Source organism: Antechinus flavipes, chromosome 3, assembly GCF_016432865.1.
Source record: "Antechinus flavipes isolate AdamAnt ecotype Samford, QLD, Australia chromosome 3, AdamAnt_v2, whole genome shotgun sequence".
Classification (NCBI taxonomy): domain Eukaryota; kingdom Metazoa; phylum Chordata; class Mammalia; order Dasyuromorphia; family Dasyuridae; genus Antechinus; species Antechinus flavipes.
In genome coordinates this window covers 204211467-204238119 of record NC_067400.1, presented here as the reverse complement: position 1 = coordinate 204238119, position 26653 = coordinate 204211467, and the positions used below count along the sequence as shown (strand labels likewise).

The window sequence follows — 26653 nt, the reverse complement described above, 5'->3', positions numbered from 1 at the left end:
CTTGGAGCAAAGGAATTATATTTAGACACAATATATTTTTCCAATAAGAGAAGCTGGAAAGGACTTTGAGGTCATTTAATTATGCTCCCTATTTATAAGAAGGAATATATACACATATAAACCAAAAGGCCTATTCTAAGGTTTTCATTATTAAAAATACACAAGGTCTTTCTCAATCTCAATAGTTCTATCATAGTCCCAAACATTTAGGGAACCATAAGAATGAATATGTAAATGTCGTGGAAATCAAGTGGAAAGAGAAGCCAGTTTAGGTCATAAAAATAATTTTTTAAAAAAGGTTCTACTCATTTCAAGTAGCTCAAAATCAGCCAATTAAGTACTTCTTTTCTTCGATTAGTTTGTATATAGAGCTCTGACTGGCAATTCAGAGGTTTAGCTTAAGCTTGCTTTTAGAGCATGCCAGGACAGCTTCATCTGTAAGGCTGGAATATATTACTCAGCTTTACCTATTATATCAAAAAGTTGCAAAAATCAAATAAGATAGTATGTTACCAAAAGAGCTAGGCAAACTATAAAGTTCTGTATAAATGTAAGGTAAGTTTGTTACTTGGGCATTTGAGTTTTCTTGGCAAAGATATGGAAGTGGTTTGCCATTTCCTTCTCCAGCTTATTATATAGATGAGGAAACTGAGGCAAACCAGATTAGGTTAGTTGCCCAAGGTCATACAGTCAGAAAGAGTTTGAAGCTAGATTTGTACTCAGAAGAAGAGTCCAGGCCTGGTACTCTATTTACTGTTCCACCTGGCTGCCAATATTTTTATATAAATGTGAGGTAGAAGAGAGGATACAGAGTCTGAAAGACCTGGATCTGAGTACTGCTGCTGACACAGCCAGGTATGACCTTGTTAACTCTCCAAGATTACAGGTAGAGAGAAAGTTCAGAATGGTAGACAGTTTGTTTATCTAATACCAGAGAAATCACAGATTTAAGTTCCCATCCATGTAAATTAATGGTTAATTTTGAATTCTTGAAACTAATTTTCATAAGTATTTTAAATAGTTGCCAAAATGATCATATAATTTGTACCAAATTAGTTGAGTCCAAATTAACAAGATTTTATTGTATTAAAAGTGACTATATATTATTTGAAAGTGACAAGAAAATAGTGGGACTGTAAAGAGAACATAAAGATAAAGAAGTATGGTTTTGATGCTTACTCTTACCTATGTCAGCCTAAACAAGTCCACTCACTTTGGGCCTCAGTTTTTTATCTATCTGATAGTGTTAGACTAGTTAGACTTCTGAACTCCTTTTCCAGCTCTTATTTACTTACTTCAAAATCTATTAAATTCAGTTGTTTCCAAAGTAGGTCTGTGTCCATCTAAATGGTCAGACACAAAATGACTTGAGAAAAAGTAAGTTTTAGAGGAAGATTTGTTTAGTGAGGGAGTTATGTTAATCCTGTCAGTGCAAAGGGAATAAACAGGAGATAGAGAATTTAAGAGAAAGGAGATCTCAATATCAATTGAAATAACTACTCCCCCCCCCCCATCTTTTTTTCTCTTACTAATAGCTTCTCTACATCATCAGTAGGACTGTTAAATTAGTGCTAACAGAGAGATAATGCTAACTTTCAGTAGACAAATAGGAAAATTTGTAAAAAGATTGTAAATCACTATTTCTAACTGTGGCATTCCTAGACCTCATTTTGATAACCACTTTTGGGGGGGGGGAATGCAATTTTAAGATATTTAGATACTAAGTAAAGAAAATAAAAAACAGAAGGCACTTCTATAACACTTTATATAAAGTGTCTAATGTAGTCTCTTAAAATTTTACTAGAAAAACATTAAATAAAAAGAGCAAGGAAAAGGTAAAGAAAGCATGCAAATTTTATTCTCACTTTACATGTTTAAAGAAGCAGATAATTCTGACGAACAAAGAAAATGATTTCCAACATGGCAATAATAAAAACAAAAATCAAAACAAAAAATCCTCCAAATTTATGACTAAGAAAAGCACTTTACCAAATGAATTAAATTAAAAATCAAATAAAAATCTCAACTATTCTTATAAAGCCATGAAACAGAAATTAAGAGTTACAGAACAATAAGACTATATAAGTAACCACAATAAGAATCCAGTTCAACTATTAACTAAAAGCATAAATTCCTTTCACAATTGATAAATCAGCATTACTGATATAAAACTATAATGACAAATAGCTTATTACTTATTGAGTTTATTTATTGTTGGGTAATATCAATTTTTAAGAAAGTTCAAATATAAATAGATTCAAATCTGGAAGTAGGGACTAAGAAGTCATCTAGTTCAACCACCACATTTTATATCTAATTCAATTATTACATTTTATAAATGAAGAAATTAAGGCCCACAGAAATTTGTTGACCTGACCAAGGTAACAGGTGATAAAATAAAATGTATAAAATGTGTTTTATAAATAGCAAAACTGAAATTCAAACTCAGATCCTGAATCCAAATCCATTGCTCCCTAGACTAGGTCTGGCTACCTCTTTTCAAAAGGGGTTCTATTTCTCCACAGTACTTCTTCCCAAATCTACTCTCGCCCTATCTTGGTAATCAGCATGGTACAGAAGAAAATTTGCTAGATTTGGGGCCAGAAGATATATGATCAGATTCTGGCTCTTTTATTAGTACCTCTGTGATCTTGGGCAAACTTAATTTCTCTGGGTTTCAGTTTCCTCACCTGTTACACTGAATTAGATAGGTAAGGTCCCTTCTAGCTCTCAATCAATATTTTATGATTCTATCTGATATCTAGGCTCTATGCTTTTAAGGTTTTGCAAGTCTGTGTAATCCTTCAAAGGCTCACTTTTTTTTTTTTTTTTTTAATGCTTCACATCTAAAAGTTGGGTCCAAGGCAGCCAAAAAAAAAAAAAAAAAAGTACTGAATACTTGAGTCAGGCACTATGCTAAACACTTCTTCTTCTTGTTTGTCCTTTATTCACAAAGAGGACCCTGACATCAGGGAGATGATGCTATGACATGCAAGTGAAAAGGATTTAAATAAGAGAGTACTGTGCAAGGGGATCTGATTCACTTTCTGCCATCTTTGATGCCAAATATAGATGCAGTGGGAGACCCTGGACTTTTTAAACTAAGGTCTTTAATAGGTTTTAGTATGGCTTAGACAACACCTAATTAAGGATTAAAATTAGATAAGAAATGAACTGGAGAATGGCCTGTTTTACCTAATCAAAAAAAAAAAAAAATCAGTCCAGGAGAGGAAGATCCTCCTGGTTTCTGGCCAAAAGAGAAACAATTGCTATTTAATATTCACAACTGGGGCCTGGCTTGGAATCTATAGTTGGTCAGTCAAGTGATTTGGGTTTAAGGTATGATCCTAACCTGTAAATCACAGGATATCTAGTGAAGTTCCAGGGATCAAAATTTACATTCCTTTTTGCATAGCATCAGGTAATAGTGAAACGAAGAGAAAAGAGACAGTTCCTACACCAGAGTCTAATGGGCAGGAACAAACAGCATACCAGATAAAAAGGAATTAACAGCGTCAGCATTAGAATTAAAGGGGGGAAGCAAATTAGGAAAGGCTTCCTAAAGAAGGTGAGATTTTAATTGGTACTTGAAAAATGCCAGGAAATCAGGAGGTAGAGCATTTTGGACATGATAGTGGTTAGCCAATGATAGGGAGAGGGAGTAAAAGAAAATGTTTTGAAGAATTCTGAATGTCATAGGATTTTATATATGATCCTGGAAGTGATGAACAAATGGAGTTATATTTTAACTTTGCTTCAACCCTGGGAGATAATAATATTATCATCCTCATTTTACAGATAAAGAATGAAGCATACAGAGGTTAAATTATTTGTTCAGAGTCACAGGTTGGAGCTCAGATCTTCCTTACTTCAGATTTAACATTGTATCCAATGAATCAGCTACATCACCATATCTCTCCCAGAAGGCTACCATGGATTTATAACCTTAAAGACAGGGGTATTCCTTTCAAGAATTCATTTTCTGTGTCTATTATAAACAGATTACTTCTCCCCCCCCCCCCAATGGAAACTCTAAGTTTGTCTTTCAAATTGTCTATCATAACTTAGTTAATAGGCATTCTTTAATGACTTGCCCAATTAGAGCAGAGTTACAAATAAAACCCAGGTATTCTGATTCAAAAAACCAACACACTCTTTTCCAAGCCCTGCTCAAAAACTTTGACAAAGCACTGAAAAGATATACCAGGCAATTGATCTTGCCTTTAATTTCAAAAAAGGAAAAAGTATTAATATAACAAACACAAATTGACTTAGAAGTCAATTTTAACTATATCATAAGGTGAGGTTTTATATCACATTTCACTTTATTTTCTATAAGGAACAACTTTACAATAAATTATACTTAAGTTTATAAATATATGTAAAACACACAGCAAATAATGTAATAAAAATCCTAAATAGCTTTGGAAAGCAAATGGATTAAGCAGTAGTCCCAGTTTGTCATCTCTAGAAAAAGATACCTGAAACAAAAAATTTAATTTAATTGGGGGGGGGGGGTGGATATTGTCACAATTTCAATTTACTGGACTCAGCTTAATCTTTTCTTAGCCATCAAAAGAAATGGAGCTAGTAAAAGGACACTATTTAAATATTTAGATGTATAATAAGTAAATATACAAACATTAAGAAAATGAAATATGATCAATAAGACATTTTATTAAATGATGCTGATCTTTCTACTTAGGTATCATATATACATAGGTATCAAATCTTAAGCATTATGTAATAAATTTCTGAATAGCATGTTGAAAATGAACAGTAAGTTTTTTTAGGAATATACTTTTGTTCTTCTACACATTCTTTCTGAGGCACATTCACTTTTGTCCCTGTGATACAAATTTGATGGCAGCTATAGTTACTACTATATAATGGTTGTAGTTTTGTATCCAATGCCTTTTTAGGCTTTTTGATTTATCTTGTTTCCTCTTCCCCCATTCTGATCAATGTTTCTTTAACATCTACTATTTTCAAGTACTGTATCTAATTTCCTTGAACTTCAACCAAAAGTGTTTGCCCCTTTCTTACTCTGAATTTTTCCTTTAGCACCTGTTTTGTTTCATTAAAAAAATGTAGCTAGTTTGTGTATGCTGCTACATCATCTTAGTTACAAATCAGAAAACATGAAATGAATCTATACTGAGGGTCTAAGTCATCGATTAAAAACAAATGATGCTGGTATTCTTACTGTAGTTGCTGTTTTATTAAGTGTAGAAATCACTTTTTTTCCCATAAAAATTACAAATCACAAAAAGGACCATTTCACAGGAAATTGAGAAAATCTCTATGAACTAATGCATAGTAAACTGAACAGAACTAATAATTTATACAGTGACAATAAAGATATTGTCTTTAAAAAATAAAGAAAAACAACTCTGAAAACCTTTACAAATTACTATTATAAACACCAAAGATGAAGCACACTACTTCTTGTCAGAGGTGTGTTAAGACTTTACTATGTAGAATGGAACATACATTTTTGGACATGGGCAATGTAGTAACTTTTTTTTTTCTTTGACTATGTGAATTTGTTATGAGGTGTTTTTCTCTTAAATCATTCACAAATGCAAGGGAAATGAGAGAAGGAGAATAACCTTTCTGGACTGTAGTTTTCACATGTGTGAAATAAGGACACTACTACTTCATTTGGTTTAAATATAGTTCTTTGTTGTAAAGAAAATGCTTTGTAATATGGGATAAAGATTAAGCCAACTATAAGAGATATTTGCAGAAAACTGTTTAAACTTTCAGCTAAAGTTAATGATATGCAATCGAAACTTACACTACTATATTAAGAATATTTTGCAATCCATATTGCCAATCCAAATGATTACCTTGGTAATATGGTATTTTTATTTGAAAAACCACAATAAACATTATATAGAAACAATTCATAAAATACTTAATATTTTTTAGTAAATTACAAAATTTCCATTAAAAACTTTTCTCCAAACATTCTTACCTTTGCTTTTTGAAGCACTACTATATTTTCCATAATCATTCCCTCTATAAATATGTTGATATGTTATAGAAGCAAATATTAATCTATTCTATCATGCAGCATACAGTTTTAAAATAAATCACTTGTTTATAGGCCTTCATCTCTTAAAAGTAGTATGCTAACTAGTATGCTAACATACGCAGTAATAGTTTTATATATCATCTTGAAGAGATGCAACAAATTCCCAATTTAATACTTGTTTTCCTTATTTTCTATAAACTACTTTCATAAGAAACAGTATCAAAAGCAAAGCTGAAAATTAAATAAAAAACCCACCCAACTTCAAATTGATGCTGTTAGTATGAAAAGGAAAGGGTTTAAAAAACACACTCCAAAGCACTCTTTAAATACCATCATGCAAATATTGCAGAGGGTTTTAAGCCCATCACCCATAGTAAAATTATTGCTTTGCCTTCACTTTATCAAGCAAGAACTTGAATTCATTTCACGTGCAACAATCTTTGCATAGCACCTCATTTTATCCATGCCACCAAAATGGTAAATTTAGTAATTACCAATAATTAGGGTGGGGGTGAAGGGAAACTAAGGTCTTATATTGTTCTTAATCATAAGATATCGTCAGACAAACCTCCCCAGTCTTCATTCTGGTTCTACAAAATTAAGCAGTAGAGAAAAATGGTTAAGTACCTAACTGAAAAATATGTGTATTCTTTGTGTTTTTGTCATCATAGATAAAGTAGGAATTCTAGTGTTTACCCACCCTCCCTCTATCCCATCATAATTCCACCTTCAAATCTAATTTTAACTAAGATATTTTAATATTGGTGATAATGGGAAAGAAGATTTATTATATTAGCTATGTAATACACTTTTTAGAAGGAATATATTTAAAGTATGACAACAGAATATTAATTCAGCATTCCTAACATATTTCTTAACTTTATATTACTTTTAATAAAGTTTAATACCAATGGCATATTAACAAATTATTTTCTAAATATCCAACAATTAAATATTAAAACTTTAATTATTTGGACTGATGTCTAGGCCTTGCCCTAAATGACATTACCTAATTATATAGCAATATAGTAAAATAAAAAAAATATAGTCCAGTTTAAAAATAATTTATCTTTTAACTTTTATTTCAATCAAAATCTTGTTTATTTAGACCTGTATAAAAATATATGTACCAGACATACTAGTCACTAGATACTACTTGGGTAAAAACAATTTAAAATATATTTGTCCTATTCCTGACTTAATGTATATGTTAAGAGAAAAATCTATTCTACCCATTCATTAGCTGTCTTATAAAAACTGATAACTATTAATTATCTGAAAAAGAAAATCTTTTTAACTTTTCAAGTTTTTAAAACTGATCTGTACAGATAAAGACTGGCTTCACATAAAAAAATGCAAAAAAAAATCTTATCAATGGGCAGACACCACAAAATCAATATTTATTTTAAAATTTTACATCAATAAAAACACTTAACCAAGCTGAAAAGTGATAGATGAAAGATTACATCTTACCTTAACTTTTCTACTACTTGAAACTTTTTTGGAATATATGAAGACTCTAAGAGTTCTATTCCCCAAACTAAAAGTAGGAAGATACTAAAGATGGTATCGATTCAGGGAACAACTGCATCTAACAAGAATGTTTTTAAATTTTTATTTAAGGATTTTTTTCCTACTAAAGACTTGAGCTAACAAACCAAGTAATACCAGGATAACACTAAAAATTAGAAAACAAAGAACATTATATCTATCAAAGTACTCATATGAGACAATTACTGTATTTTCTTCATATGAAAAAAGTAATATGCCTGCTAACTGTCAAATTATCTCCAAAAGATTTTGGAACTGAGGGCATTTTAGTTAAACAACCTGGGAAACATGCCAAAGATATTTTCCTTTAAGAAAGTATGGCAGAATCTACAACAGCATAAATAATTTCTGAACAACCCCAATAAGAGAATTTAATTGTTAAAATGGGCTAAGTCTTTTTCTCATTATGTAATTCTATTAAAGACCTAGTAACTATTGAATAAAAGCATTTCATCTCTATAAAACTGTTAATATATTATAGCTTCTGCATGACTCTAGATCAGGGTGGGGAATCTTTTTTTCTGCCAAAGACCATTTGGATATTTATAACATGATTTAAAGGGACATACAAAATTATCAACTTAGTACCTAACTTTAAGCTCATTACTGCCTGTATTGCCTTAGTAAAAGATTTTATTCCCTGCTTCCCTGCTCTAGATGAAAATGTGTACTTTTAAAGGCATTTAAAGCTAAATAACAGGCTCTAAGTTTCAAAAGCTTGTACAATAGATTGAAGAATTAGCTAAATATATTTTTTCATTTCCAATTTTGAACTTTAAGCTTTCCTCACCTAAAGATTATGAAACAATTTAATTAAAAGAAATCAATTCTATTTATGATTTACTTTAAAAAGATTTGGCATTACAAAGCAAGTTTTTAAAAGATATTGTTAAAATTTAAAATGTTTCCATAGTAATACCTTCCCCTTTGGGGTTTAAAAAAAAACCCCAACACATGCAACTCTCAAGGAGAGGTTAGTGTGCTGAGGATTCTATTCTAGAACAATTTATAATTAAAAAGTGAACTTAAATAGCTGAAAAAATATTTTAAACAAATAATTTCTGAATCTGTAAACAAGAAAACAGATGTTCATAGAATCATTCACAGATTCTGAAATGGGAGAAAACTTAGTTATAAAAATAGCTACTAGACAGAATAATTCATTCTTACTTAGAAACAACAAAGAAATGATGAAAAATTAGAAAAATAGTTCTTATCATAAACATTAAGATATATTTCAATAAAAGGAAATACAAGAGGAAGAAAGAAAGCACATAAGATTACTAAGTTCTAATGATAGAATTTAATTCTTCCTTCCTGATCTTGTAATAGTATGCAGCTATAGAACTTTTAATGGCAAATGTTTAGGCTTTAAAATAATGATGTGTATTGTATATGCTATGTGCTAATCATAAAAATCATTTCATAAATAATGTAATATTATACTGTATCACCATTATAAAAAAAATTTAATAACAAGTGTAATCATAGACAACTATGGGCATATTATAAATTTAACCAAAAAAAGTAACCTTAAAAGATTAAAGTTTCTAAGGCATCAAATTCCTCTGTTTCATAATATCTACAATTATGAGAGTAGAAACTAAGCTGTTTTGCTTTTGTAGAAAATGTTAGCTATGTTTATGTGGCAATTGATTCAAATCTAGTTGATATTTTACATTTTCACAATAACTCTTAATAACTGCTGTAGAAAGATGATAAGAAAACATTTTTCTTTTTTTTAATGACAGTGATCAAAATTTAAGAAAGCAGAATTTAAACAATATAAGATATTTTACCTTCCTTTATTCAACAATCATTTCCTTAGCTTGGTCATTATGAACAAGTAAAAATTTTGCAAAAATATAAGTATGCTGTAGAATTTTCTATAACAATAAAAAAATTATCTAAAAAGAACTATGTAAAATGGTTAAATTCTAAAAGATACTCCTGCAAGTGCTCTGTGTGTTCTTGACCAATGCATTTGATCTCTTTGGGCTTCAGTTTACTCTGTAATTTTTATTTGTAAAATGAGGGACTTAGACTGGATGAACTGTTTGGTTCCTTACAGTTTTAAATCTTTAATTCTCTCATTTTAAGAATAAGGACTCAAAAATTATAAGCCACTTCAAAAAGACACTATGACATTCTAAAAAATTATTTAATAGAATAACAGAAAGTAGTTTCTTTTAAAACTTTTTTTTAATACTTTATATATCTTCCAAGTCTTTAAAAAAAAATTCAGGGTTTAAATTTTCTATAACTACAGAAGTCTTATTAACTACTATTTAAGTATAGTTTCTATGTTATAATACAAAAATTACAATGAACTTCAGGAAAGGTCATCTGAACCATACCCATTGACCCTTTAAAGAGTCTAACTTCTGAACTTCAGAAATCAAACCATAAAAACACATGCATCAAATATGAACTAAAACAAAGGATTATGGTAAATAAAAAGGAGGTAAGGAAGTTAAAAGTAGGAATTTAGATATATTGTTTATTTAGCACCATGGAATTACTAGCAAATTGTTAAAAATTAACTCCCTCAACATCTTTAAGAATCACAGAAAAGTGAAGGTAGCTTGCATAAAGCAGTTAAAAATAAAAAATGAAATCCCTATGTCAGTAACAGAAAACTATGGGATTATTAGTCTTAAAAATTACCATTTATAAAGCACAAGGACACCATGAACTAAGTTGCATTTACATATACATGGGAAGTAAAAATACAAAAGAAATGAAAGGTCAGCATGGTACAATTAACTCAACCATTGTTAATGGAAAAGAATAGTCTTAACAAACAATGGAGAGTTCTAAAACTGACATTTATCTCGAATATTTGGCAACACATAGGCTGAGATCTATTGCCTATGGTTCTAAAACTAAAAGAGCAATAAGAGCATAGGAAGCCTGAAGGCTAGTTTAGTCTACATAGTGAGTCATCCACAAAAATGAATGAGTTAATTGTATACATACTACATATAAAATACATGTATGCTACATGCTAAGCATGCTAAGAACTCTTAAAACTATTTAGGACAGAAGAGCCTTTTCTAGCAGGAGCACACCATGCTTCAATGCTGGGAGAATCACTCTGTCTTACTTACCTCTTGGAGCAGATCTGCCTGTTCAATGGCTTTAAGTACATTTTTCTTAGATGTTTCCTGAACTTCTCCTCCCAAAAGAAATTCATCCAAAATAAAATAAGCTTTCTCAAAATTAAAGATGATATCAAGTTCACATACCTGAAATATAAAATAAATGCATTTTAACACTAAGATTTATTTAGATTTTTTGTAAGATTTGTTCCCTTCATTTCTAAAGTCAAGAAAAATTTATAAACTAAGGACCTACTATGATACCTGTGATGCCTACTTCTATGATATCAAATTAATCCCATCCTTTCTAAAAAAAAAAAAAATTAATTATTGCCAACAAAATACAATTGATTTTTAACAAGTTCAACTTTTCACATTTGCAGTAACACAATTTTAAAAATATTATAAGGGAAAAAAACCCCTACTCTACAATCTCCCAAATACAAAGGGTATGATGACAGGCTCCTTCATTGACATGAATTTAACTAACACTAACCCTAAGTAATAGATTATAAGTACTAACAAAAATCCAAATTCCATAATTAATCCAATACTAAAATGTTTGTTGTTAAAATTCTATTACAGAATTTTAAACCATCTTTTCATAAGTGTGATTTTAAAACTAAGGCCAATCAATAAAAATCATTCCTTCCTTTCTGCTGTGAAATACAATTTCTAGACTTGTCCTACTTTGTGATACTTACAAAGAACCTGATATTATAACAAAGGCCTACGAGTGGTCCTCCTATCTTTATCTTAGAAGGAATGGAGCATTTTCTTTCCCATGAGAAACTAGCTGTCTTAGTGCAGGGCATGTTGAACTAGCAATATTTGTTCCAAATTACTTTGATAATAACTTGGTCACCATGCCCTATTAACTATATCTTTATTAGTCCCCTAACTTTGTGTCTTGCTCTTCAAGTATTCTATTTCCTAAGTTTACACAACCCATATTTAGTTTTTCTGCACTTTCAAAAAACTAGAAATCATTAAAACTATTTTTAGTGCAGATGAGTTTAGTAATAGTATCTAGTCAATATGTAGTCTGACTCTTCCCAAATACAAGAATTAAAAAAGCTTTATTAAACTGAAATCACAATGCTCTAGCTAAATTCTTTGATACCTAATCATACCACTATTTCAAATAGAATAAAATGCTTATTCTAAAATAAAAGAATGATATATAAGAATAGAAATAAGACCAGGAATCTTATTTTTCAAAAAATTACTACTCACACTGCCAAAATATTTGTCAAGTAGTTCAACATAACGATGAATTATTTCCAAGGTAATTAGTTCGTTGTCCTGATCTTCAATAGCACAGCAGAAATACAGGCTAGCATATCTATAATAACATAAACACCAAGAGAATGTCTTCAGACAATAAATATTTTGTTATATGCCATCAGTATTCAATACTAAAATAGATCATTTATAAGGTTTCTCTTAACTTTTTTTAAAAAAAGAATTTAACTTTTAACTTCCTGATTAATGTTTATCAATTCAGGATACAAGAATCAGAAAAATAACCAAAGCATGTGTATAAAATCCATTCATTTCAAATGAAACTTCAAAGAACCAGTAGTATTTTACTATAATAGTATGCTATTTTGGTATGAATATCTACTATGTTTCTTGTCCCATTTCAAACATATAACTGAAAGTAAATTTTATCAGTTTTACTGAAGTAAATTACCCAGAATTTGCTAGCATAAGCAAATCAAAGCAAAAGAAAGAAAAATATGTTTAACTAAATCTAAATATTCAATCTGTTTAAAATACTATAAAGGGATTGTCACTTGTGGCATTATCAATAACAGTCTGTTTGTAACCAGCAAAATAATTTTTTTTTTTTAAAATCAGGAAGAAGCTGGAAAAATTTCATGAGAAACAGAACAAGTTGTTGTTTTTAAATGAACATTCTAAATTTAATCCTAAAATAAGATGCCACTTATGATGTCAAACTGGGGTCAACTTTTATTATAGCACTATACTACTCAGGTACATGGAGATTTTTAGCTTCTGAATGGAACTTCAGAACATTTGAACAGACTATATCAGATTTAATTAGACTATTTTCCAGGTCTCCACTAAGTAAAATCTTAATAAAATTCAATATAATTCAAAGGCACATAAACAAAAATCTAGGTATTTTCCATTATATCTGGGACTAAGAGAGTTCTTATGATCCCTAAAAGCAGTAGATAGCTTGTCCTAGTGGAACATTCTCTATGTCCCACTATTATATTCTGGGTTCCAGATCCACTAGGACTGCAGAAATCATTCCTTTTTGAGATGGCATAATATAGTGACATTCCTCCCCTTTGAGTGAAAATTCAGAATTGACCTTCCACAATTTTATCTCTGGGTCACTGTTCCTCATTTGTAAAATGAAAATATAGAGCTAGATGGTCTCTGAGGTCCGTTCCAGTGTAACATCTTTAATCTTGTAATATTTTTATTTTTACATCTTCTAGGAAAGCCTCAATCTTTCTGGACCTCAACTTCCTTAAAATTTTGATAATTTTTAAGGTTCCTTTTCCACTCAAAACCCTATGCTTTTGTAAATTCAACTTTACTGTTTTAGTGATCCAATCCAATTAAATATTTATGACTGTCAAGCCTTTATGTTCTAGGTTCTATGGGGAATGTTTAAGACATGACTCTTGTCTGCAAAAAACTTACAATAGAACAGAAGAGACAAATGTACATAAATAAATTTAAGCATGCTAAGTACATAGAAAGTTAAAATGTGTGTATGTAATATCAGAAATATCAAGAATAGAATAAAATATTTTCGAATTCTTTTTCCTTGTAGGATGGAAGGGAGAGAGGGGAGTAGAGAAGAGGAGAATCAGTGAGAATTTCAAGCAACTTTCTGATCTGGATAAAATATTCTCCTGAGTACACTAGAGGCAACTATCTACTTAGATAGGAAAAAGGATTTAGATTCAGGAAAATCTGAATTTAAATCCTAACTTTAAAACTTAGTAATCTAATTAAGTCACTTATAACCTTTCTTCTGGATCTTAAAATTTTCCAGCTCTAAATCAGAACAAAAAACTAATGGTATTTTTTAATGATTCCTTCTACAAAGATGTAATAGCAGCTATTCCCAAATGAAGAGATATACATATATTTATACTCACTCACATTCCCCCATACCTATCTATACATACATATCAACATATATGCATATACACATACACACACGTCTATGTATGGAATGTATGGGCATACTTATACACACAGTCTTAGTATGCCCAATGTAAAGGAAGTTATGATGTGTCCTTGCTGAATATTCTTTCTGTGACATGGATAAGTACAATTTTTGTTACTTGCTAGATAGTCTACAAGTATTTCAGGTTCCAATCTCACATGTGAACCATCAGGGCAGTCTGATTAAGATTCAACGTAGGCTTTGGCAATAACAGGTAGATTGGATTTGGAAGAGAGGAAAGACAATGCAAAAGTGAGACTTGAGTGGAGATGAGGAAGTCCAGCAACCTGTGGCTTTCACGGTTGTGGCAGCACTTCTTCGGGTGCTAGTTATATACTATGAAGGATCTACATTGACCAGAGAGGATCAGAAAATCAACTGTGAGTCTTCAACTAGAAACAGATGTAAATATACTCTGGGGTCTTTAATGATGCCTTGAAGATAATAAATGTTGTAAAGTGCCATTTGTTGAACTTCCTTAATTTTTAAATTTCAGGGTCACAGTGATCTCCAAGACCAACTGTGTGTAGATGTGGGTTCCCTGTAGATGAAAATTTTGGAATTAAGAATTATGCTGGGAGTAGGGGGGATAGCTAGATGGTGCAGTGGATAGAACACCAACCCTGAATTTAGGACTTGAGTTCAAAGCTGGCCTCAGATACTTAACACTTCCTTGTTGTGTGACCTTAAGTCACCTAATCCTGATTGCCAAAAAAAAAAAAAGGAATTATGTTGAAGGAACAATTTAGAATCTTTTTATATGGTGTCTGGGAAATATTTTGGAATTATGCTAGGAGATTTTGAGGGGACTTTTTAAGGCAAAGAACAATATCTGAACTATTTCAGAACCCCAAAGATTTCTAGTATTGGTGGTAGGGACAAATGTGCCAAATAAACCTGAAGTGAATTGCTTAGGAGGGGGGAATAACAATCTTAAAAGAATAAACAGCTTCTTGGAAAATGAAAGGACATCCATCAATTGGAGAATGGTTGAGTAAATTGTGGTATATGAATGTTATGGAGTATTATTGTTCTGTAAGGAATGACCAGCAGGATGAATACAGAGAGGACTGGTGAGACTTACATGAACTGATGCTGAGTGAAATGAGCAGAACCAGGAGATCATTATATACCTCAACAACGATACTGTTTGAGGATGTATTCTGATGGAAGTGGATCTCTTCGATAAAGAGAGTCTTAATTGATCAAAGATGGACAGAAGCAGCTACACCCAGAGAAAGAACACTGGGAAATGAATATAAACTGCTTGCATTTTTATTTTTCTTCCCGGGTTATTTATACCTTCTGAATTCAATTCTCCCTGTGCAACAAGAAAACTGTTCGGTTCTGCACACATATATTGTATCTAGGATATACTGTAACCCATTCAACATGTAAAGGACTGCTTGCCATCTGGGGGAGGGGGTGGAGGGAGGGAGGGAAAAAATCGGAACAGAAGTGAATGCAAGGGATAATGCTGTAAAAAATTACCCTGGCATGCGTTCTATCAATAAAAAGTTATTAAAAAAAAAAAAAAGAATAAACAGCTTCTGCTTTAGTTCCTGTGAATTTTAACTCTTTTTGCTTGGAACTTAAAAGTCTTTGTGGTGTAGATTCCAGCAAAGATTCTAGGTGTCCTCCCCTTCTCTTAAAAGAATGGCAACTACTTGTATATGGCAGCTAGTGCACATGTACTGGAAGTTAATTGAGGTCCTAAAAGAAATTCATAGCAATAGGGCTTGGTTAACAGAGGATAAGAGCACTTAGGCCCCAGCTATGTCAGCACTCATACTCTGTTATAGGCCTTAGCACTGAGAGATAGCACTCAGAACTCAATTTAAGGGGTACCAAGACACTGAAAAACGTTGATATCTTAGTGCCTAGAAGAAGTAAACATTAACACAGACAGTGGCACATAACTAGTGATACTAGTGAAAACTGAAAAGATCTGGTATCCTTCACCAGATCATGAAACTTTGTCCTTCTGAGGGAAGACCTAAAACAGGATTTCTGATCTTCATTCTCTGTGATGTCCTCATATTTTCTGTGGTATTTTTTGCTATCTCCATGTTTGTTTCTGTTTTCTTTCTCTAGTGTTGTTTCTTCATCTTCAAACTTAGGAATGTCCAGCAATAGTCCTAAAGATATGTAAGTGGCAAAAGACTAGCTAGAAGATCCTTAAGATCTTATCAATAAGGAATAGGATATCTTAAGAACAATATTCTAAAGCTCTAGATTAACTTTTCCTTAAAAGATATGAAAATCATCTGTGAGACTTAATTGACTAAGGCCTTGGCAGCTGAGGCAGCTTCCTGGTGGCCTAAGTACAAGAACCAAAATGAGAAGTCAAGAGCTCCTTCCTCAAAATATGACCAGTGTACTAGTACAGCCAACACAGAAGCAGGGGAATATACCTGAGACATTTCATGCTGTATGCTTATTGAATAGCCTTTTCCATATTACAGCTAAATAAATTCTTTATATTAAGTGCTAGATTAAATGTTACATTTCATTCCAGTCCTCAGTCAGACCTAGTCTATGCTATTTCTGCCCTTAAAAGGTTAGTAAAACCTACAAATGCCTATAAGGTAAAGTAACACTGGATAAATGTTAAAGATAAGCAAATGATCTTATGTGAGGTGTAGGGTAGAGAGAGAGCAATATTAATTAATTAAATGAGGGAAGGTCTCATAAATTTGCCATTTGAGATAGGTTTAAAGGATAGTATTCAACAAATAGAGCTAGATGAAAGGATACTTTAGGCATAAGACAGAAGCAGAGGGGAGGTATAAGAATATATGTATGGAGAAAATCAAGTAGTCTTATTTTTGGCTGGCTGGCTGGACAATAATCCAGCAAGAAAGGTAGCAATTTCAGGGAAGAGATTGAATTTTATTAGGTAGACAATAAGGGGCCACTGAAATGGTTTGGGGAAGAGTGACATTATTAGATTTATGCATACTGATGATTCTCTCTCTCTCTCCCTCCTCCCTATCTATATACCCATCCACTCCTTACAATGCCACCAGAACAGAGAGGAAAAGACCAGTTAGGGAGTTATCACTTCAGGCTGGCAAAGATGACAATCCAAACTTAGTTAGTGGCAGCATTATTGAATGAAAAAGCATTTTTTACTTACTATGTGTAATGTACCTTGCTAAGCACCAGAAATACAAACATTAAAGCAAGACAGACTCTGTTCTCCTAGAGCTCACAGTTTCTAAGGCCCTTAAAGGGCAACAACAAAGCAAATGAGTAATTTCTTTAATGCTATTTCCATTAAAAAGACATATATTGCAAAGGCAGAATTGTGGTAAGATCTGTTAACTGACTGAATGTGGGAAGAGAAGAAGAGAAAAGAGATAAAATTAATAGTAAGATTTCAAACACAAAAGAGTAGTTTTACAAAAAATGCTATTGATAGAAATATTTGTCATGATGACCCAATTTAGGAGACAAATTTGTCTCCTAAAAACCAAACTTTTCATTTCAATCTAAGTAATACTTGGAGACAAATTTTCTTAGTTAAATTTATGTAATTCTTTAGCCAAGAAACATAGTGGTGTATTGAAGCATACACTTGATACGTAATTGGAAGACCTGGATTTTTCAGGTCTTTCCAGACTTTTTCAGTTTAGACTCCAAAGACTTACCATGTCACCATAAAAAAGTCACTTAACCTCTCTAACTTTATTTCCTTGTCTAGATAGAAAGAAATGTACATTTATGAGGAAAATTGTAATGTATGGGCTAGCTTTCTGGAGGACTAGCTTTCTGGAGGTCCTTCAGACGGGCCTGGAAGATCTTAGCAGTATAGACATGAGAATGTCAAGAAAAGAGTCTAGATTCTTTCTTCTGGCCCAGTCTTGATCTTAGTGCAAGGAGGCATAAGAGCCACCAAGAAGCTGGTCAAAGATAGAATGTCTATCTTCCAGTCCTAGTTGGCCCTTATATACCTTACTGTAATTACATCATTACAGCATACTGATTACGTATGAACTTAGAGAACCATTATATCACCATGCTAAGTACTAAATATATATGTGAACTAGAGAACAATGATCTCATCAATTCCACTGAGTTAACACCTTGTTTCAAGTATACTTCTCCAAAGTTCTGGATCTCTACAGAAAACCATTTATGATGTGAATATTTTTGTAAATGTGAATAATGATTACTGAACTTCTATATAATATTTTAGGAAACATGAAAAAAACCTTGTGCCTAAATAGCCAAAATCTAGAGACCAGTCCAGCCTCTATTAGATATCTGTGCTTGAGTTACATTTCCCAAAGCATCAGTTTTCTCATCTGTGTGATGGGAATAACAACTGTACCACTTCTTTCACAGAGTGGTTGTGAGAAAGAACTATGGAAATGTTACAGATTACCAACATAGCAATGTCATAATATTATATAGATGCTGACTTTTCCAAATTACTAAAAAGTCATAGAATTGATGCCATTCTACAATGTACTTCTGAATATGTAGGTATTAGGGTCATGAGAAGCCACACAATTTCAGGATATAGGAGAGGAAAAGATGTTCAACACAGCAAAAAATTAAAACATTTATCAACAGGCATTTACTAATATGAGGGATACAATGACAAATAAATTCAAAATGACATAAAGAAAATATAATGAAAGAAAAACACAAAAATGGACACAATGATTTATGGGAAATTGAAGATAAACTCAAAAAGAATAACTTATTGGTCCTTGATGTCCAAAAAAAAAAATGAATTCATTCCATTCATTTAGTTCATGTATTTGTTAATTTAAACCTGAAATAAAATCAGCAATACAAAAAGGAAAAAAAAGTATTGTTGAATATTTTTAGCACTGTAGATTAAGCACTAATTACTGGTGCTAAGTACATTTGAAAGTGCCTATTCTTATATTCAAAACACATGACTTCTCCACAGTCAGCTAAATATCAGCTGACTGTTGGTGAGTGCAGCTAAACTGTTCTCAATACTCACTGGTATTTTTCATTAATCTTTGTTATTGAAGAAAATCAAAACAATAAACTTAGCCAATTCTCAAGATAAAATAACCTAGAGACATGTAACTTGAATTTAAATTTGACCTAACTTCAATACAGTGATATTTCCATAACGCCACAATACAAACTAAATTTTCTTAAAAATACCTGAACATGAGGAAATTTCAGGATGAAGAATACTGATATAGAGTAAAAGAAATAAGACTTAGAAATAGCCAAAAAAGATTACTTGATGAGAATAACTCTGAGCCCTGAATATTTGGTAGTTCACACCTTCCCAGGAGAGAATTATTAAATTTAAAATTTTTAAAGTTTTATTTCAGATGAGCTAGAGTAAACAATTACTGGATAAAGGATGGAGGTGGGATAGGAAGACAGAGGAATGTTACAGTGGTGCAGGTAAATGATATAGAATGCCTAAATTAGAATTGTGCCAGAGAAAAGAAGGATGGATATGAAGTAGATGAGAAGAGTTGTTTCTATTGCATTCGAATTCAAGAAGGTTTGAATTTCTGTACCAATAACAGAAACAGATAATAGGGAAGAGAAGGTGAGGAATGGAGAGAAAGATGACTCAATGACATTTTTGGCCAGTGAATGTGAAACTAAAATATACAAATAAAGAAGTCTGAACTGCTAGATAGTTCAGTAATAAATCTGAAACTGAGTTTAGTTCTTCTGTCCCTCCCCTCGCTATTTAGTCCTTCAATCTACCCATGTTCTGCTTTTTTAGATTCATGGAATAGATATTATACTATCTCTGACCCAACTATTAGTCTATCTTGTTTCATAAGCTTCTCACAGAAACAATACACTGTCTGGTGAATTTGAAAGATTGAATGAATTTTCACATCCCAGGCACACATTCGATTCTTTGCATGTTCTCTTTCTAAGCCACAATAATGTTCTAAATAATAAGTCCAAACTATCTGGAAAGGGCATTAGATTGATATTAAAGAAACCTGAATTCTTTAAAACTCCACATATGATAGCTGGGTAGCCTTGAGCAAATCTCTACAATGCAATTCTACAAACATTTATTAAGGAACTATATAGTATGCTAGACCTGAGTATACAGAGACAAAAAAGAAATACTTGTAAGAGGCTCAGTTTCCTCATCTGAACATTGGGTTGGAAGGCAGAATGATGGACTAGAAAATGAATTTCCATTTTCAAATTCTATTCTTTTATAAGAAATATTAAAAATAATACTGCTTACAAAATGACAGAATAGCTAAATACACTTCAACGTTTAAAAAATAATATGAATAAGGTTTTCTGTTCCTCTAAATTTATATACCACTAGATTGGAAATCCTCTTTATGAAGTCTTAAATGCTTAAAAAAGTAGAGAAGAACCTTTTTTCCCTTTCTGATTTCATAATTTTATTTCATTAGTTCTTTTTTCCATATAACAAAATGTCTTTCTAAGTTATTTGTGCTATATAAGAATGAAATTATTAAAGGAAAAGAAACAGGGTGAAGAAAAGTCAATGTTCCAAATCAAATAAAGTCTACAGATTAAAAAATACTTTATTCCACAGTTTGAGAAATATTAACTTTCATTCCAATGTAATTAAATGAGACTACAATGCTAGCTACAGGAGTAAATATTATTCTATTATCTATTTCCCAGTTTGTTATATAGAGAAATTTTCATCTGTTATTTCATAGACATCAAGCCTCTTTCATATCTCACCATATTTTTGGCATTTTAAAACATGCATTAACTTTGTTTTATTTATTTTAAATAAACAAGAATTTTAAACATCAATATGACTAAAACGATTTGGATATAAGATATGTGACAGAAATCAGTCTCAACCAATTAGCTTGCTTTTATGCCAAGCAATGTAAATATAAAAAACAAAAAAGTTCCTGCCCTCAATGAGCTTACATTTTATGACAGCAACAATGTGCTTCTACCTATGTCTTGACAAAATACATAAAAGATTTTTTTTTTCCATTAGGGGACAGAGAGGCAGACATGAGTAACCAGGCAGATTGGGAAAGACACAATTCCAAAAGGCACAAATGAGAAGAGTGTGAACTTCAGGTATTTGGGGAAATGGGAAAAAATGACAGGCATGAAAGCACATAGAATATTATATGTGAGCAAAAGCAAAAAACCCAGTTTGAATGAATCTACCTGAAGGTATATGTATAATAAGTTTGGAAAAGTTAAGAATCAAATTTTGAAAGGCTTTAAATAAACAAAACAGTTCACATTTGATGCTCTCTAGAAGAACTTTGTGACTCTGGGTTTCTTAGAGCCACAAATAAGTTCCTTTATTTGAATTTTACTAACCAGATGACATTTTCTAAAATTTTCTAAACTGTTCAGACTACACAGAATTTAATAGTTTAATAGTTTCAGGAGATCCAAGTTCAAATCCCATTTCAGACATTTAATCTGTATGTAATGTAATATGTAATCATGAGCAAGATACGTCTTTTCAAAAGAGATTAACTAATAAAATATAGATAATAGTTGTACTACTCACTTTAGAGGGTTGTTGAGGAAAAGTGTTTTGTAACTCTTAAAATGCTATTTCAGTGTGAGTTACAATTATTTACTTTTTCTAAAAGTTAATAAATTTATAAATGAAAATATACACATCATTAAAGCTACTTTTAAATAACCAACTATTAAAAGTATTTCCTGATTTCTGTTATTTCAAATCTGTTTAGTCAAAGGAGAGAGATTATAATTTACTTCATCTAAGATATAATCCTTAAAAATCTACTTTAAGCATTTCTAATTATAAAAATGGTCTTCCTCAGTATATAATTGTCCAAATAAGTCAACTTTCAAAATTAGTTAATTTTCATTCCAATTTGACTACCATTATGAACTAAAATTTGGTCTCCAACTGCAACTTTCTGATAAATGAAAATTATACCTTTTGTAGACAATCTTCAGATCTCGCCACTCCAAAAAGCTGCACATTTTGGGTTTACGGGCTAAAACTGTTTGAACAAGTTCTCTTGTGATTTTTTTCTTTTCTTTGTCCGATAGTGGGACATACCATTTTTGAAGTCGGAGCTTTCCCTGGCGACTAAAAAGCAACATAAACTGCATCTGTTAAAATAAAAAAAAACAAATCTTACTTTCAGGTCTTTGATTCTACATACTGAAATAAAGTTCCATTTTTCAATTTCAACAAGCTTCATTACAATACAACAGAGAGAAAGTAAATTGATAGATGATTACCATAATATCCACACTAAATTAAAAAATAAATCATTCACAAAGCCTCTGTCACACTCCCTCTCATACACACAGCAATACAAGCTCAGAAATGTAGTTGAAAATTTAAAAAAAATTACATAGAGCAGGAAATTGTCACCATTGATATGCTTTTAAAAAAGCAAAAAATAACATGTTTTAGTAACACTTGATGTAGTCATAAAACATGCTGGTTCTCTCTTCTTATACCTGATTTGCCCCACCTGGAAGGAACTTTTCAAGACAAATTAACATTTCAATTGGTATCTTTTAACAGAAATAAAAATATGAAAGAACAACCATATTTTCAAATCAAATTTCTGCATTCATTTTATAAAAATTCAAAACAACATATACTGTGCCAAGCTGGAGCATAGTTATGTTATAAAAGTCAAAATTATACAAATTCTATCTAAAGTTTTTTATTATTTGTTTAGTTAAGATCTGCAAATAAAATTTCGACCATCTAAAAATTTAATATTTTAGAAAAAGCTTATTTTAATTAAATTTGATATAAACCACAACTAAAGAAATAATGAATACATGAGATAATACATTTAATATAAATTTTTTTCAATATATCCCACCAGCTTTTTTTAGTAATGTTAACATTTCATACACAATTATAATTCTGGATTTTTTCCTAATATTCACAACATGTTGAATTTTTAAAGCAATTTTTTTCAAATTTTCTCCATTTAGCAAAAATGATTTTCAAAATTATAAATAACTAAAGATATCATACATTTTTGACTGGGCTAATCTTATTCGATTAATTAAAGACAAGCCAAATTCTATCTCATTCAATAAAATAAACAAATAGTCAAACTGTCAATGCTGGCTATAAGTCAGGTATGACCTAATAATATTAATATTTTCCCACCGGTCTCAAAGCATCTATATGTGAATACTGCAACATATTTATTAAACACTTACTATGAGTCAAGCATTAGTCGAATAATATAAATACTTTTCCAAGGAACTCAAAGGTCTTCAACCAACGAGGAGAGAGGGTGCTGCAATATATTAATGCTTACTGTGGATCAAGCATTGTGCTAATAATAATATAAATATTGTACACCTTTCCATGGTTCTCAAAGCACATCACAAACGAATACTGTAATTTTCGCAAACGGAAACTAAAGGACCAACTCGTCCTTTCAAATCTCAAAGCAGCTGCAGAACTTGGAAGAGGATGGATTTCATTTTTTTAGATCTTGCAAAATTGAGACGAAAGTGTAGACTGTCAGTTGAAGGGAGGGGAGTCCAGCGTCTGAACTCCTACTTATCACATTAAATAAATCACTTATCTTCCTATAAAACAAGTTACCTGCAAAACTGGGATTATACTTGCTCAGAAAATGTTATGTCAAGTCGCTATGAAATACACTCCCCATTGCTTGTGATCTTAAATAAATGAATATAGCAAAAAGGAAACGGGGATTTTTTTAAGGAGGTGGGGCAGCATTGCCTGGAAGACTAATGGTGATAAAAATGCTCCTGAAGTCACAGCTGTTTTCCTATTCCTCCTATAGTCAAAAAAACCGATGCTCTAGGATATCCAGGAAGGGAGGAGGAAAGGGGAATGGAGGAGACAATGGCCCCGGCACAGCCGTGTTTCGTCCACTTCTCCCGGACCCCTACCCAGAGCAGAGCTCTCACTCTCCCTTTCCCTTCCCTGGTTCGCCAGACTCTCCCATCTCTGGGCAGGAAAAGTCCATTCGGCCGGAGACAAGCCGTCACCCGCCAGCCCGCTGGGAGAGGGAGAGTTGACTTAGAGGAATTCCCACATTGCAAGGGTAGGGGCGACGGGAGGAGACCCCCTGAGTTAGGGGAAGCGACTCCGCTTGCTCTCCAACCAGGAGTGCCCCAGACAACCCAAACACACAATCCTCCCTTCAACATACGGAACAGAATTGTCAAGCCTCAGCTCCCCAAGTCTCCTCTGGGATGAAGGCTCGGGCGAGTTGGGGGTGCGTGTCCCACTCTCCCGCGGGTCACCTTAGGGGCGCGGTCCACGGGGACGGGAGAGAAAACACTCCAGGGAAGTCTCTGCTCCAGACCCACACGCGCGCGCGAGTGAAGCGAATATTACTGGGGTGAGTGGGAAGGAGAAGGGCTGGGGGGGGCGCGACACCTCCCTCTCCACGTGACAGCCCCTCCCACGAGGAATTCCCCCCAACACACACACACACACACATACACAACCACATATACACACACACACACACACACACACACACACACACTCACTCACTCACTCACTCACTCACTGTGGCCGCCGATGGGAGGGAAGCTCCGTGGCCGCCCGCAGCTCCCGGAGCCCGCAGCAGCCGCCAAGTGAAAAGCCCCCTCAAAGAGTCTGGGAGCCAAGCAGGCGGGGCGTGGGGAGAGAGAAGGGGGGAGCGGGGCGGGGGAGGCCCCGCCCCGAGGGCCGGCCAAGGGAGGAGCCGGGGGATCCGGGGCGGGGGCTGGAGGAAGGAGGCGGGGTGAGCTGAAAGGGGAAACCGGCTCCCGGATCTACCCCCCCCACCTCCCCCACGCCTCGCTACAAGACAGGCAGGTTGCGCCACTACACGATTCGGCGCCGGAAACGGATGCACGTGACCCGGAAACGGCTTAGTTGACAGCCTACAACAACAACCTTCCCCCTCCCCAACCTCTCTCACTTCCTAACCGGCGGGCGGCGCATGTGCATGCACTATCCCTTCCCTCCTCCCCAGGCCCTCCCTTCTTTCTCCCCTCCTCTCCCCGCCCTTCTGCTCCTCCTCTCCCCTCCCCCGCCCCAGTAGTACCATTACGTAGAGTAGGCTGAGTGCTATACAGTTACTTGTACGGGTACTCTTGACTGGGAAGAGACGAGGTAGCCTGCTGCTCAGGTTCAGAATCCCGCTGCTACTGAGCCTGCGCAGTAGCGCAGTCTGCGGCCACGCGGAGGCGGGCTCGTGCTCCTCTTCCTCCAGTCTCGGGCTTCGCTTGGAGCCGCGCTTGCTGTCTTGTTTGTTTCCCTCCCTGTTGGAGGGGCGGGGTGGGGTGGGGAGGAATGAAGAAGGGAAAGCAGGGGTGAAAAAAAAAAAAAAGCCGACTAGTCGTGCTCCAAACTAGAAGGTGGGGGAATCAAGAAAACGGTTCACTTATGAGCTAGACAAGCAACCTAACATCAAAACTGTGCGGGGTGAGAGGTGCAACGTCATCGAATATAGCTTCCTTTAAATTAGCTTCGACCAAAGCTAGTTGATCAGGAAGAGTCAAAAAAGAGGGAGAGAAGGAAGTTGATATGATAAATATTCGGCGATGCTATTGAGCACTTAGAAACTTGGTCAGGTTTAGGTGTGATTAAGAGCTGCTGACTAGGCTGGTCCTAACTACGTAATTGGTCTTGTTCTGAGGAGGGTAGGGTGGGGCTCCGGAGCTCTACTGCGCGGATCTGAAAAGTGCGCTAAGGGATTGATTGGAAGTTAAAAGGGAGTGGGGGGAGGGGTGGAGGAACCTGAAACGAGAAAAAAATGTGGGGGAGATGTAATTTGTGGGGGATTAGTAAGTGGGTTGGAAATTATGATTTTTCTCTTAAACAGTTTTTCGCTTGGCTTTCCTTTGTACTTATTAAATGGGAAGTAAAGAGAAGCTCCTCAAATTACAAATTTACACTATCTTTTATGCTAGGGTTTGCTTTACGGTTCTTAAGGCAACTATTAATCTGGGTTGGAGATGAGGGGAGATTACCAACATCAGGATGTTCATGTTGCAGTTAGGGTGCAGAAAAAGTAACACGCTTGATTCTGCTCCAGGGAAAAATCTCCGACTCTTTGGGCCTCTGTTTTCTCATAAAGAAGGGATCAGATGAATTCCCAATCCGGTCTAGCAGTCTAAAAATCTGAATGTAGTTGAGGAAGCTTCCTTTCCATAATTCCTTTGATTGAAGCTGAATTTGGTGGTGGGAAACATCCCTTTTATTCCTTATCCTTTGTAACCACTCTGTCCTCTCCTAGGACACTGTTAAGCAGTGGACTGGAATTTCTATCTGCATTTGCCTTTTTATCCCCAGTAGTTGGGATCTTTCTTTCAGCAAAAGATAGCACATAATGTTTCTGAGTTATCTAGCTTAAAATATAAGAACCATTAGTAATACTTCTGACATAGTTGGTATGTTACCTTAAGAATAAACGCTTTTCTTGTAGATGTCTTTGTAGTTATGTAGATGTCTTTGTAGTTAGGTTAAATGACAGTTTTCAATGTGACAGAAAATAAGATCTGTAGGTGAAAATAGCCCCAAATAACCATTATATAACCTTAGCTACATTATTTTATTCCATTGAAACAATGGCTTATTAAATCCTTATAGCAAAACACATCTTCAAACAACCTAGCAATTAAAAGGGTAGTGCCATTTAAAAAAAAAATCATCTCTTTTCTGGCAAGAACAAGGGAACACAAAGCAGATGGTCTTTTCAGTAGATGGTAGATAGTTCATTCCCTAGTCACAATATTAAGTGCTAATTGTGCAGT

The 26653-nt window shown here is 33.6% G+C and overlaps 1 protein-coding gene across 8 annotated transcripts in view; it reads right to left on the bottom strand.

Moving 5' to 3' along the window:
* Window positions 1–25109, bottom strand: part of AP1S2 (adaptor related protein complex 1 subunit sigma 2) — a 31498-nt gene extending 6389 nt beyond the window's left edge. Inside the window, exons 1-5 of one of the 8 annotated variants that reach the window (XR_007951781.1) lie at window positions 24943–25098; window positions 21822–22000; window positions 11929–12037; window positions 10702–10839; window positions 6535–6630 (exon numbers count right to left, since the gene is read on the bottom strand). Coding sequence is in view for 6 of the 8 variants with exons in the window: in XM_051984459.1 (XP_051840419.1) it covers window positions 10684–10839; window positions 11929–12037; window positions 21822–22000; window positions 24943–24945 (447 nt within the window). In the remaining 2 variants the exon portion in view is untranslated. Of the gene's footprint in view, window positions 1–6534; window positions 6631–10683; window positions 10840–11928; window positions 12038–21821; window positions 22001–23083; window positions 23179–24148; window positions 24242–24416; window positions 24666–24942 lie in introns of those variants that run through there. The other 7 variants (XR_007951782.1, XM_051984453.1, XM_051984456.1 and 4 more) reach the window with 7 other exon arrangements.
* Window positions 25110–26653: the final 1544 nt, after the last annotated feature.